This window comes from Ochotona curzoniae, unplaced genomic scaffold (assembly GCF_017591425.1).
Source record: "Ochotona curzoniae isolate NIBS_2020 unplaced genomic scaffold, NIBS_Ocur_1.0 contig_2294, whole genome shotgun sequence".
Classification (NCBI taxonomy): Eukaryota; Metazoa; Chordata; class Mammalia; order Lagomorpha; family Ochotonidae; genus Ochotona; species Ochotona curzoniae.
This window is the reverse complement of record NW_024465405.1, coordinates 1773815-1786350: the sequence shown is the minus strand read 5'-3', so window position 1 is coordinate 1786350 and position 12536 is coordinate 1773815. Positions and strand designations below refer to the sequence as shown.

Genomic DNA, 12536 nt, shown 5'->3' with positions numbered 1-12536 from the left:
TGCCTTTCAAATAAATTGGATTTTTTTTTCTTTATTTAAAGATCTTTCTTCTGTTGGTTCATATACCAAATGGCTGCAATGGCCAGAGCTGAGCCAATCTGAAGCCAGATGATTCTTCTAGGTCTCTAGGTACAGAGTCCCAAGGTCTTGGATCATCCTCTGCTGCTTTCCCAGGCCACAAGCAGAGAGCTGGATGGAATGTGGAGCAGCCAGAATACAAACTGGTGCCCGTATGGGATCCTGGCATAGCAAGGCACGGACTTAGCCACCAAGACATTAACTTTAAGTAAAATGAACAGGGAGATGAAAAATAGGGACAGATGTTAGCCCTCCAGCAAATGCACCAGGGAGGAGTTCCCGAGAGATTTTTCTTTTTTTGTAAATAGAAAAACAAAAATACAGAATAGTAGATATAGCCTAAGGGTACATAACATGAAAAGCAGGAAATGAAATGGGCGAACCTCAGAGGAGAATGAAGGAAAGACTCCAAGGCAAGACACTGGAACTTCATCCCTCTTGCCCTGCCCTGGGCCCAGAAGTGGCCTCCCTGGGCTACTCGGCTCAGGCTTAGCTACGGGAGACACTGGCAAAGAGGAGGGTGGGGGGTGCTGAGCTGCCCCCTCTGGCCATCCCCCATTCCCCACCCCGCCCCCATCCTCTTCAGGCTGTAGGAGTGGGGGGTGGCCCAGGGCTGCTGCTCTGTCCCTTGGGTTGTGACTCCTCTGCAGTCAGCATTTCCTGCTGGGAGCTTGGCCACAGCGTCAGAGCTGAAGAAGGGAGAACAGCAGGAACAGAGCTCCTGCCCCACCGCCGGAAACCACCTGTCACCGGAGAAGTCGGAACTCTGGGTGCTTCTGTCAAAGTTACACACACCTTGTCAAAAGTGTCAAGGGAGGAGATAAGGCGGCGAGAAGAAAAAGCAATAAATCAATACGAAGAAGACATGGAAGTTAGTCCTGGGTGGAAGTAGTTTTACCAAAATAGAGCTAGTATTTCCACAGTCAGACCACAACGTTCCGCACAGAACTCAGAATGTTTTCTGAAATTTTCTTAGACTCTGATGCCTAAAGTCACATCATGCAATCTCATCCTCAAATGCATATAGAGATTTATGCACAAAAGCCCTAAGTGGAGAGCACATCAAAAGTTATCAAGGACAGTTCAAATAATGCAAAAAAAAAATGTTTTTGTATTAGGAAACACATTAAATGAAGCTGTGGTACCAATACGTGAGATAAGGGATATAATGAAACAGCCACAGCAGGGCCAGGAGGGTATTTGATAAAATTTGATGCTCGGCCCTTTGGAACACTCTAGAAGAAGAGAAACAGGCAGGTCCTGCTTCGAGGCAACAAACGGAAAGTCTCATCACATGATGGGTACCAGTCCCTCTCAGGCAGGATCTGAGCTAGTCTCCCAGGACCCTGGGGGACGTGCTCTTGTTTCAATGTCTCCCTCTGCAATAAGAAACATGCTGGCCCCCCCAAAACGACATGAACGCCAACTGAGAGCCACTACTATTTGAAAGGAGATGGTTAAGTGATGGTCCCTGGTATGGAAACCCAAGAGAAGCAACGGGAAGCCCTTGAGAGGCAGGCCGAGGGGCACAATGAAGAATGAGCTCACTGTGTCCCTGCCTTCCCCACTGGTTACCCCTCACACGAAGACCAAAGGCAGGGCCAGGTATTCCTTGTGTGAAATACAAACCAGGGGAAAAGGAGTAGCCAAATGCAAAACAGTAACCCAGCAGTCACCAAAGTGTAAAACAACACATGTCAACAGAGAGAAATTCACAGGCTCGAGAGGAATAAAATTACAAATAATAAAGACAGCCACATCAATTGTTAGGAGGACTGAATATTATTGCAGTGTCAGTTTTCCCAAATGATCTAATGGATTTCATGCAATTCCCATCTAAGTTCCAAAAGTGATATTTTTTTCCAACTTGGAATCATTATCTGGTTCGTTGGAAAACATTAGATAGGAAAGAGATAGATATGAAAATCATAAATTAAAATGTGCTATCAAACCATGGCAAGGCATTTGTATAATATTGGGGTCAGAGAAACAGACACAGAACAGGGTGACTGATCAACAAAAGACTCTTCAAGTTCCTGGAGTCTTCTGAGATGGCCCAAAGGAGGTGCCCAGTGCTTGCCTCCATGGCCACAGGGGCAACCAAACCAGCAAGTCCACAGCTGGGTGCCCAGAGCAGAACTCCAGTCCCCTGCAGGACATGAAGGCCCATGGCTGGGAAACCCGGAGGCAGGGGAGGGGTGAGCAGGAGACCCCAGCAGAGGCCCTCCACACGGACCAGCAGCAGGAGGGACCCGCATCAAAGCTTGGAACCCAGGGACAGTCACTTGGTGGGCACTGTAGCCTTGCTCCAGAGAGGGGCTCACAGTGCACCCCCAGTACCCCCATTTTGACTATCATGGTCCTCACTGCTCCAGGGGTCAGGAACCCCTGCATAATCCCATTTCTGGGGCCCCTAGACAGTCCATCCCACCAACCCAAAGTTCAAGAGACTTACTGGGGTTTGAACGAAATGAAAACCCACACATAATGTCTGCATAACGTGCTCTGGCTATACATATCCTCAAGACCAAGGTTCTCAAATTCTTTTTGCAACCCAAATCGATGTACCTTTTCATTTCTTTTCCACCAACCCTTTGAAATACCCTCATACTGGCTCCAAGAGCCCCATCCTCACCTCTGGGAAGTCCATGGGAGAAAACATGGGAAGAGATATTCCCTACATGGATAAGCAAAGGGAGAAGTCACACACACAGATTTTACTGTTTTATATATATATATTTAAAGATACACCGGGATAAAAAGATTTGCAGGGGCCTGGTGCTGTGGCTTAGTGAGGCTGGCTTTGTCTGCGACGCCAGCATACCATATGGATGCTAATTCATGTCCCAGCTGCTCCACCTGCGATCCAGATCCGTGTTATGGCCCAAGTCCTTGGGCTTCTGCCCCCACGTGGGAGACCTGGAAGTAGCTCCTGGCTCCTGGCTTTGGACTAGCTCAGCTCCCATCGTTGCGGCCATTTACGGAAGGAGCAAGAAGATAAAAGACTTATCTGTCTCTCCTCTCTGTAATTATCTATGCCTTTCAAACAAAAATAAATCTAAGAAGAAAAATTTGCAGGATTTTGATGAAAGAGGATCCATAGAGGTCAATAATTTCATCAAATCGGCTCATTACAACAGCAACCAAGCACAAATCAAAATGAGCATCAACTTTTACCTTGAAACTTAATCATATTTCCAAAAAACGAAAACACCTGGGACTGGGGCTGACAGGCACCCTATGTACTGCTTTCCAAAGCCAACAAAGCAAAATGCCTAGGAAGAAATTTGTCACTCCATTTCAAGAACCTTAAACTAAAGCTGTCCTATGATCTAGCAACTCCTCCTTGGGAATCTGTAACAAGACAAGATGCATGTTTGCACAAATCCCAGCACCACTGCCGGTTGTAACAAGAACCTGCCAGTAAGAGTCTAGCAGGATTATCTCATAACGGACGGCAGTGCGGAGTGCAGAGTAGAATCCCACACATCTGCTAGGTAGGACTGTTAAAGAAACACTAAGAGCTGGCATTGTAGCATAGCCGTTAAAGTTACTGCCTAAAACACTAGCCGTCAGCATGGGTGGTGGTTCAAGTTCCAGCTGCTCCACTTCCCACCCCATTCCCTACTAATGAGCCTAGGAAAATACCAGATGCCAGCCCAAGTGCTTGGGCTCCTGCACCCACCTGAGAGACCCGGAAGAAGCTCCTGACTCCTGCCTTCCGTCTGGCTCAGCTCTGGCTACTGTGGCCATCTGGGGAATGAACCAGCAGATGGAGGACTTCTCTCTCCCCATCTCTCTTTCTGTTCCCCTCTCTCTGTAACTCTGCCCTTCAAAAAAACAAATCTTTTAAAACTTTTTAAGGATATATTTATTTATTTTTGAAAAGCAGAGTTACAGAAGGAGAGGAAAGACAGAGACTGTCTGTCCACCAGTTCACTCCCCCCCGGCCACAACAGCCAGACCTGGGCCAGGCAAGAGCCAGGAGCTTCTTCTGGATGGTAGAGGCCCAAGCAGGTGGCCATCCTCCGATACCTTTCCAGGTGTGCTAGTAGGGAGCTGCGCTGAATGAAACTGGAGCAGCCAGGACCCTCATGGGGCCCATACGGGGTGCTGATCTCCCCCATAGCCAGTGCTTTAACCTGTTGTGCCACAACGCCAACCCTAAAATAAAGAAATCTTTCAGCAATAATTCTAGCTCGGTGGAAAAATACAAATGATGCTGGAAACCTCATACCAAAATCCAATGCCTGGCTATTACACATACAGAAAACATAGCTATCAAAGGGAGCTCATGCAGTGTACATGGAGTGTACATTGTGGCACCAACAAAGACCCTCAAGGAGGTGCATCCTTCTGGGATGTGGCAATTCTCTCTCTCTGTTTTCTACTGGCTGCTCTTGGGGGTTTAGACTTAACAGTGCTTGTTAAGGTTGCCCTAAACGCTTCTGGCCAGTAGGCCTGTGCCTTCTCCACCCCACCCCCAGCCTGACCCTGAGGCCCCCCGCCCTGCTCCTCGCCTTGCTTCGCCTGAGCACGAGCCTCTTCCTGCACGGGAACAGGTGCCATCAGCCTCCCGGCCCACTGACTGCATATCCCCTCTACCTGGCTCCACGCAGCCCTCTCCTCCCTTCCTCAGGCTTCCCAGCCCCGGTCCCACAGCCACCGCTGCGGGCCACTCGTGCGTCACATGCGTCCCCTTCCTGCTTTGATCTTCTTGAGCGCTTCCTCTGAGGAGGCCCACATGAGGCCTGCAGGAAGTCCTGGACACGACACTGTCGCCTCTCCCCTCGCCCTTCTGCTGACAACTTCCCAGGGCTCCCCACCCACTTCTAGCCCCTAAGACGTCAGAACCAGCAACACTTCCAGCATGCAAAGCCCTCAGCAGGTGCCTGCTGCGTCCTGGCTATGGACTCTGCATATGACACACAGCCTCCCACATCACCTACCCACCCCCCAGTGACATTCACAGAAAGACAAATAACCCAGTTTTCAAAAAGCGAGAAGAACCTGAACAGACCTTCCTCCAAATACAACAGACAGATGGACAGTGATCAAGTGGCAGACAGTCAACTTCATCAGTCACTGGGAAAATGCAAACTAAAGCCACAAGAAGATGCTACTTTACACCCTGAAGGTGTGTCATGCAGAGGAGGAATCACAACAGAGGAGGAGACAGACAGATCAGGACCCTCGGATGCCACTGATGGGGAGGCGGAATGGGGCAGTGGCCTGGGGAAAGAGTTCAGCAGGTGCCAAAAACCGTCAACAGAAAATAACCAGTGAATACAGAACTCCTGCTCCCTGGTCTGTACAGCCAAGGCTCCTGAGCCCGAGTGTTCATGATGGGATTCATCATAGCCGCAACACAGACACCCAGCACCCAGGGACGGAACAAGCAGACAATGGCCTGGCAATCACTGAGGAGTGACTCAAGCATCACCGTGAGACCTTAGAGCATGACGCCAGGTGACACAGTCCCGATGAAAGGCCACAGGCAGCATGAAATGACACACACATTCCTCAAGGGGCAAATCCTTAGAGACAGAAGGAGGAGTTGCTGCCAAGGGCTGGAAGGAGGTGGGAGGTGGCTGTGGACGGGTAAGGCGGATTCTCTAGAGGGTCTTAAAAAATATTCCAGAATTGAGGTTATGGTATGGATTACACACCAATGCTAACACCCTAAAAACCATGGAATTGTATGAGGATGGTTTTGTGGAATGTGAATTCTACTTCAATTAGAAGAAAAACAAACCACAATCCCCCGAGCCAGCTGCCTCTGTACAGACACTGGGTTGGCACAGGATGGCTTGTGTATGGCCAAGGCTGGGACGTCTGACCTGTCACCTGCATCCTCTTGCCCCTCTGTGCTATATGGCATGGCATGAGTTATGGGAGAGAGGAGCTGGGTTCTAGGTCCTCCATCTCTGGGGCAGGGAGTGGATGACCACGTCCCCCTCCGTGTCACAGGGCCCACCCCCAGCGGGATGGGCTATTCCATGGCGAGGTGCACACAGGTAAATTTTACCTCTCAGAGCCAGAGCTCAGTCCGTGTTGGAAGGCTCGCTCTGGGGTGCTGGGCAGATGGATGGAGCACTCAGAGATACCCACCACGGCTGCTCAGGATGAATGCCCACTGCCACAGTTCATCCAGGGCACGTTCCTCTCTCTTAGTCTAGCATGGGGGTAGGGAGGTGGCACTCAGAATGGGGAGCCCTGTTCAGAGCCTTCTGGCCAGGTCCTGTGGAAACTGAATCTCAGGAGTCCAGAGGCCCCCAGCTCAGTCGCCATCTGTGCCAGGTTCTGTCTCGCTCTTTGTCACCATCAGATGCTGAGAACAGCATCTCAGCTGTTTGCACAAAGATGGTTAGTATGCGGGGTGGAGCTTGGGGAGGATCTGAAAGGGAACTGGAGGCAGGGAGATTCCAGCATGTGTCGTCAGGCCACAGCATGGCTGCTCACCTCTGCTGGACCATGACCCCCTCCCACAGTCCTTCCCTGTGCCCCAGCACCAAGGGTCCCTCCCATTACCATCCCCCCCACACACACACATTGTCTTTCTCCCTCCCCAAATCAGTAACAGGACAAGTGCCAGCTCTATCATTCATCTGCTACACCAGGCATGCTACCTCGCCTCTCGTGCCTCAGTTTCCCCATTGGTGACGGCATGCGATCTGAAGGGTGCCATGGACACTCAATAAACCAGCACATTCAAAGAACAGTCCTGACTGGGAGTCTACAGAGTCACCCTCTCACCTTTGTTGGCAAAGGGAGCTTGCAGGAGTCAGCTTGCTCCACCCGCCTCCAGGGGCTCGTCACAGCAACCCCTTGTTCCCAACAGGCAGCATGCCTTCCCCAGCGGCTGGGGAGGGGTGTGGATGATTGTCCTTCTGGCGTCTTTGGCTGAACTGCCAGGACCACCAGCTGCAGGGCTGCCTGGTGCTCAGCCCGCCCCAGCCTATGGAAGGCCATGTGCTGAGACCATTGGTTTCCCAGCCAGGCAGCTCCCTCTGGCCCAGCAGGGACATCCATGCTTCAGGGCAGCAGCCCACAGACGCGTCGTGTGTAGACATGTTCAACAGGTCAGGGCGCTCACACAGAAAGCACAACTTACACTCCTACACCCCTGGGCCTGCCTTCCAGCTGCACCTGTGCTGCCCCAGCTGCAGGAGGCTGGCCCCAGGGACCCACTGACCCCTAGGGTGACTGACCGTCATTGGCAGTGCCACATCTGCTCTCTTCAGCATAAACCCTCTGCCAGGTGCCCTGGCCCCACATGCCAGAAGGGCACATGCTTGACCACCTTGTGTCCTCTGCTGCGGGCTGGATGGCCCCCTCCAGTCACCCATTGACTCCGTGGGGCCAGGCTGACCCTGCTGGGGGACCTGAGTGAGCAGGGACCAGTGAGAATGACCCAGGCCACATGCAAAGGAGCTTGCTCTCCAGACTGCCCTCTGAGACTCTTGAGCCAGATCAAAGCTTCTTGGCCCAGCAGTAGGCTAAGCAGCTTCTCTCTCTCTCTCCCTCTCTCTGGTGCACATGTACCCCTCAAAGTCCCAAGGCCAGCTTTATCTCCCCCACCATGCCCAGCTCCTTTTAAAGAGTCAAATTCCAACCTCTGCCCCAAGCAGTCCACATGCCCACCCCTTCCCCCACCTTGAGATGCTTCCGGAGCAGGGCTGCGGGTGGGGGTGGGTTGACTGTCTCCTTCCAAGTAGGGTCAGTTACAGGTCAGGCACCTGCCAGGCTGAGCTCAGGGCTGCCGGAGCCCCATGTTCCTGGGGCCTTGCAAGCTGCAGGCTGAGCCCAGGCAGTGCAAGGCCAGGTGCCCACCAGCCCACCGGGAGCAGAGCAAGGAGGGCCAGGGCATTTTCGGAAGTGAATTCCTCGATGTTAAGAGTGTGTGCTCCCATCTGCTTGGTGTTGGAGAAAGCTTTCCTTCAGGAGCTAGGCTATTGGAAGATGATCCAGATCGTGGCTTTGCTGTCAAACCATCTCTTGGCCTCTCACTGGCTGCGCTCAGCCAGGGATGTGCACCCACATCTCCTTTCCAGGCTTTCCTTTCCAGCTGTGGCTCTGCTTGCCAAGACCCAGGGCTTTAGCATGCACCCAGATGGAGAGTCAGAGAGAACCCTGAGTCACGTCTCTAACCTGAGCACCCCCGCCACCAGGCACCCTACAGCCAGGATGTCTTAGCCAGCCCCTGAAGGTGCCAAGCCCTGGACACAGCTGCACATGGGCCAACCTGGGAGACAACCCCTCCTAAGGCCCCTGGTGGTAGTGGGGGCAGTGGGGGGTAGTGGGGGGTAGTGCCCCAGTGGGGGCAGTCAGAAGCCTATAGCCTCTCCTTGCAACATGAGGATGGGGCCCCCCAACAGGAAGCAGGCATGGGGAGGCGGCACTGCTGACTCAGCCAGCCCAGGATGGTGACCAGCTGGCCGGCCTACCAGGAGGCTGGGTGGGTTTCCAGCAGTCCAGCTCAGCCTGTAAACACACTGGCTTCCCCAGCTCCCACCACCAGGAAGGATCATACAGTCCCCTCTCCTCAGTGGCCATCTCGGAGAAGGGGGCGATGGCCTTGGCTTTGGGGACCCTTGCTTTCCTCTGCTGGAGCCCCAGTTTGCTCATCTATGAAGTGGGGTCTTCCTGCAGTTTGGGGTATGGGAATGACATGGGCCCATGCACACAACACACCATGGGGCTGTGTCCCTTTGAGGGCCCTTGCTGCCCACCCAGGGACACCACCTGAGATGGCCAGGTGGACACACCCTTCCGCCCCCTGGGGAGAACACGGTTAGACCACAGCCGCAGGTGCCAAGAACTTCATGAACAGTGTCAGGACAACTGACGCACTCAGCAATGTCCCCAGGCTGCGTGGTGGAGGAGGGGCTGGTGACAGAGACACCCAGATGGGTGGGGACACAGCTGAGTGCCCAAGAGGGAAAGAGGTCGCAGGAGGCAGCTTGTGGTAGGGACCGGGACTTTCTCAGCTCTCCGGACGCAGAGCGTGACTTGTGGGTGAGCCGAAAGCCGGGCCTCCATCTAGCCCGACCTGTGCTCTCTGCTCCCCTCTTTCCCCAAACGAAGGCTTTTCCCTTCCAGGGGCCCCGAGACCGGGAGCGGGAAGGGCCCTCTCTCTGCCTCTTGCCATGTTCACCCTTTCATGGCGCTGTTGAACCTGGCGCTAAGGCTGGCATTTGGGCTAATTCTCCACAGGGCGGCCCGTGGGGAGTCTAGAGCTTCCTCTTAGCCCAGAGGGCCGCTGGGACCTCCTTCCCCCACCCCTGGAGCCCGGGGTGGTGATGCCACCAGGCCTTGGAGCTACAACACCTGCCACGGGCCGGGCTCGCTGGACTCCAAGGCCAAAGTGGGCCTAGGGCGTCCCGCACCCATGCCTGCACACGGCAGGTCCCTCGGCCCCCATCCCTGCACCAGGCCCCTCAGTACTCACAGCACGCAGAGCGCGTAGGCCCGGGAGATGGACTCGCTGGCGCGCACGAGGAAGCTGCCGTCCTTGCCGGTTCTGGAGAGCAGCTCCTCAGCCTTGGAGCGGGTAATGTTGCCGTGGTTCCAGCAGGGCACCATGGTGGCCACGGGCCTCCCCACGCCTGGGGACCCACACACCAGCCCTGGGAGCCACCGCCGCCTGCCGGGGCCGCTCTCAGTGTCGCCTGGGCGGCTGCTGCTCCTACTGCTGCTGCTGCCACCGCTTAACTGACCGACTTCCTGTTTCAGGCGCTCAGCGAGGGAGAGGAAACTGAGCTTCAGCAAACTTCCTCATGACAGAAGCCCAGAGAGAGAGAGGGCCCTTGCAGCCCCTTCTCGTGCCAGTCCCTGCCTACGTTCCCCTCCTCTGCTTCCGAGCCTCAGCCCTCCCAGGCAATCCAGAGCGTTCTCCTGGACCAACCACCAGCCCTCAGGTGCTGGGATATGGGGGCGCACTTCTGCAGACAGTGGCCTAGCAGACATGAGGGGTGGGGGTGGGGGGCTGCGATGGCCTGTTCTGAGGCTCCCCACCCTACTCCTGGCTTAGGCATGGGGCAGAGTTCCCCAGCTGGTCAAGGGAGGGCTAAACCCTGTCCCCATTCCAGGTAGCCTGGAGCTGGACAGCACCTTGCACCTACAGGCTTCAAGGGCCTGTGGCTGGTGCAGGTGACCTGGGCAGCCCACAGTGCTGCCAGGCTTGCAAGCACACGGGAAGCCCAGGGACACGAACCATGGACAGCAAGAGCATGGGCTGGGCTCCTCCTGACGCTGGTCCCACTTCCAGGTAGTTCCTTTGCTTCTCTAAGATGGCCACGATGCTCTTACCCAGAGAATGACCAAATGCCGAAGAGTCTCATTTTCTTGTCATGTAAAGATACTGTTCCCAGTGTGGGCATTTAGCAGAGCTGCCCATGTTCCATATCAGAGCACCCTGGCCTCCGCTCCTGGCTGTAGCTTCCTGTTCCCTGAAGGCAGCCATGATGCTCAGCCGGGTCCATAATGCCTACGTGAGATACCTGGATTAGACTCAGCTGTTGCTGGGCATTGGGGAAGTGAACCCTCAGATGGGAGCATTCTCATGTTCTCTCTCAAAATGCTTTGCCAGATTTGCATAGCCCATGCATAGAAGCATCGTCCAGCCACACTCTGTCCTCTGTGGGGTTGCTGAGCTGTCCGTGGGCTGGCGGCATCAGGGGTGAACTTGGCTGCCCCTCCAGACCCAAAGAATAGGCTTGACCCCTGCATGACTCCCCTGGGGTCCTTTGTGGTGAGCTGTCTTGCTTCCACATGCAAGAGCGGCCCCTGCCCTTCAGGGATGTCTGTCCAGCACCTGGCATGATTCAGGACACCCTGGAAAGGATGGAGGGAGGTGTGGCGAGTGGGTGGGGCAGGTAAGAAGCATTGGATGGGAGACTCCTGAAAACATGAGGGCTTGGATGCTGTCAGCAGGTGTACAGGGCTAACAAACACCTACCCAGGTCACAGGAAGGTCGCAGGAAGATGACCATTCCAGGCTTCTCTATTCCCAGGAGCTACACCCAGAAGAGGCACACTAGCATAATTCTACAAGGGGCTGTTCCTTAGAGCATCTGGTCAACCTACCATGAGTGCTAGTATTTGGAAAGCAGCTGAATCATGGCAGAGGGGTCAGGACTCACGGAAATCCAGTTCCAGACAGGGGCACCACCCCATGATATTGCCAACCCTGGCCAGTCCCAGGCACGAGTGGGTAACTTGGACAGTTGCTGGAAAGTCAGGGTAGCAGACAGCATGAGGGTCAAGGGCGGTCTGGCAGGGACCTGATCATGGTTACTTGGCCACCTCAGAAGCTCAGAGAAGGGATGAATTCCTTGGCAGGCACCAGGGTATCTGGCCCTCATGTGAGCAGTATCAGCAGGTTGCCATTCCTTGGCTGGTCCCCAGAGCAGGTACAGGGCCATGGGAAGACAGTGGCTTCCATGGGAAGACAGTGGGGACAATGGGCAATGGGGACACCACACAAGAACTCCCCAGGGACTTTTTCCATCTAGAGCTTTGGAGCCTGAGAAGGAGCTGGATCCGAGCAGTCCCAGCTGGAGCCACCAGACAGGGCAAGGACAGAGGTCAGGACCACACAAGACGTTTGCACGTGAATACTCTTGCCCACCCAGAGACCCTGCACTGTCCCCAGCTCCCCAGGAGGGAGCAAACCATCACCCATAGCTGGCTGCAGGGCCGGCAGAGAGGAGTGACAGCACAGTATCAACCATGCAAAGGGAGCTGGGATGGTCAGGTGCTAACAGCTGGTCTGCCGCTGCCCATCACACTGCTGTCCGTGAAGCTGTACTGGAAAGGAAGTTAACACCGAAGTCGCAGACTGACTTCACACAAAGTGGTGTGGGTGGCCACACCCAATCACCCAAGGTCTGGATGGAGAAAGACCAGTCCTTTCAAAGAGGAAAGCCACAACTGCCCCCTGCCCCCTGCCCCCTTGCGCCCTGTCCCCCTGCCCCCCTGCCCCCTTGCCCCCTGCCCTGCACAGCGTGAGTCTGTCACCCCCACAACCTCGAGAGCCAGCTCCTTAATGTGCATCCCTGTCCAGCGGTCATCTGGTTATCAAACTTGCACAGAGCTCCTGCACTGAGTACTGTAGCCAACTGCAACATGTTGACAAAATACGGCCCAATAGTGAGCAAGGGGTGCACCTGCAGGCAGCCTTCACCTGCCTCAAGCCTGCAGGGCAGGAGGCTGCCCTGTGAGTCAGTGGGAGAGGGTGGAGGCTGAGGGACTCCTGTGCAATGCAACATGCTTGGAGTATCCTAGACTTGTAAGAGAGAGAGAGAGAGAGAGAAAGAAAAAGAGAGAATGAGAGAAAGAAAAAGAGAAAGAAAGAAAGAAAGAAAAAAAGAAAGAAAGAAAGAAAGATATGAATGAAGGAGGAAGGAAGGAAGGAAGGAAGGAAGGAGAGAGAAAGAAAGAGAAAGAAAGAGAGA

General features: G+C 54.4%; 1 protein-coding gene across 5 annotated transcripts in view; it reads right to left on the bottom strand.

Moving 5' to 3' along the window:
• Positions 1-9774, bottom strand: part of INPP5D (inositol polyphosphate-5-phosphatase D) — a 105635-nt gene extending 95861 nt beyond the window's left edge. For 2 of the 5 annotated variants that reach the window (XM_040972316.1, XM_040972315.1), the window contains exon 1: positions 9530-9774. In XM_040972316.1, the coding sequence (XP_040828250.1) occupies positions 9530-9663 (134 nt within the window). In that variant the 5' untranslated portion in view covers positions 9664-9774. Of the gene's footprint in view, positions 1-6106; positions 7580-9529 lie in introns of those variants that run through there. The other 3 variants (XM_040972312.1, XM_040972314.1, XM_040972313.1) reach the window with 2 other exon arrangements.
• Between the last annotated feature and the right edge of the window lie 2762 nt (positions 9775-12536).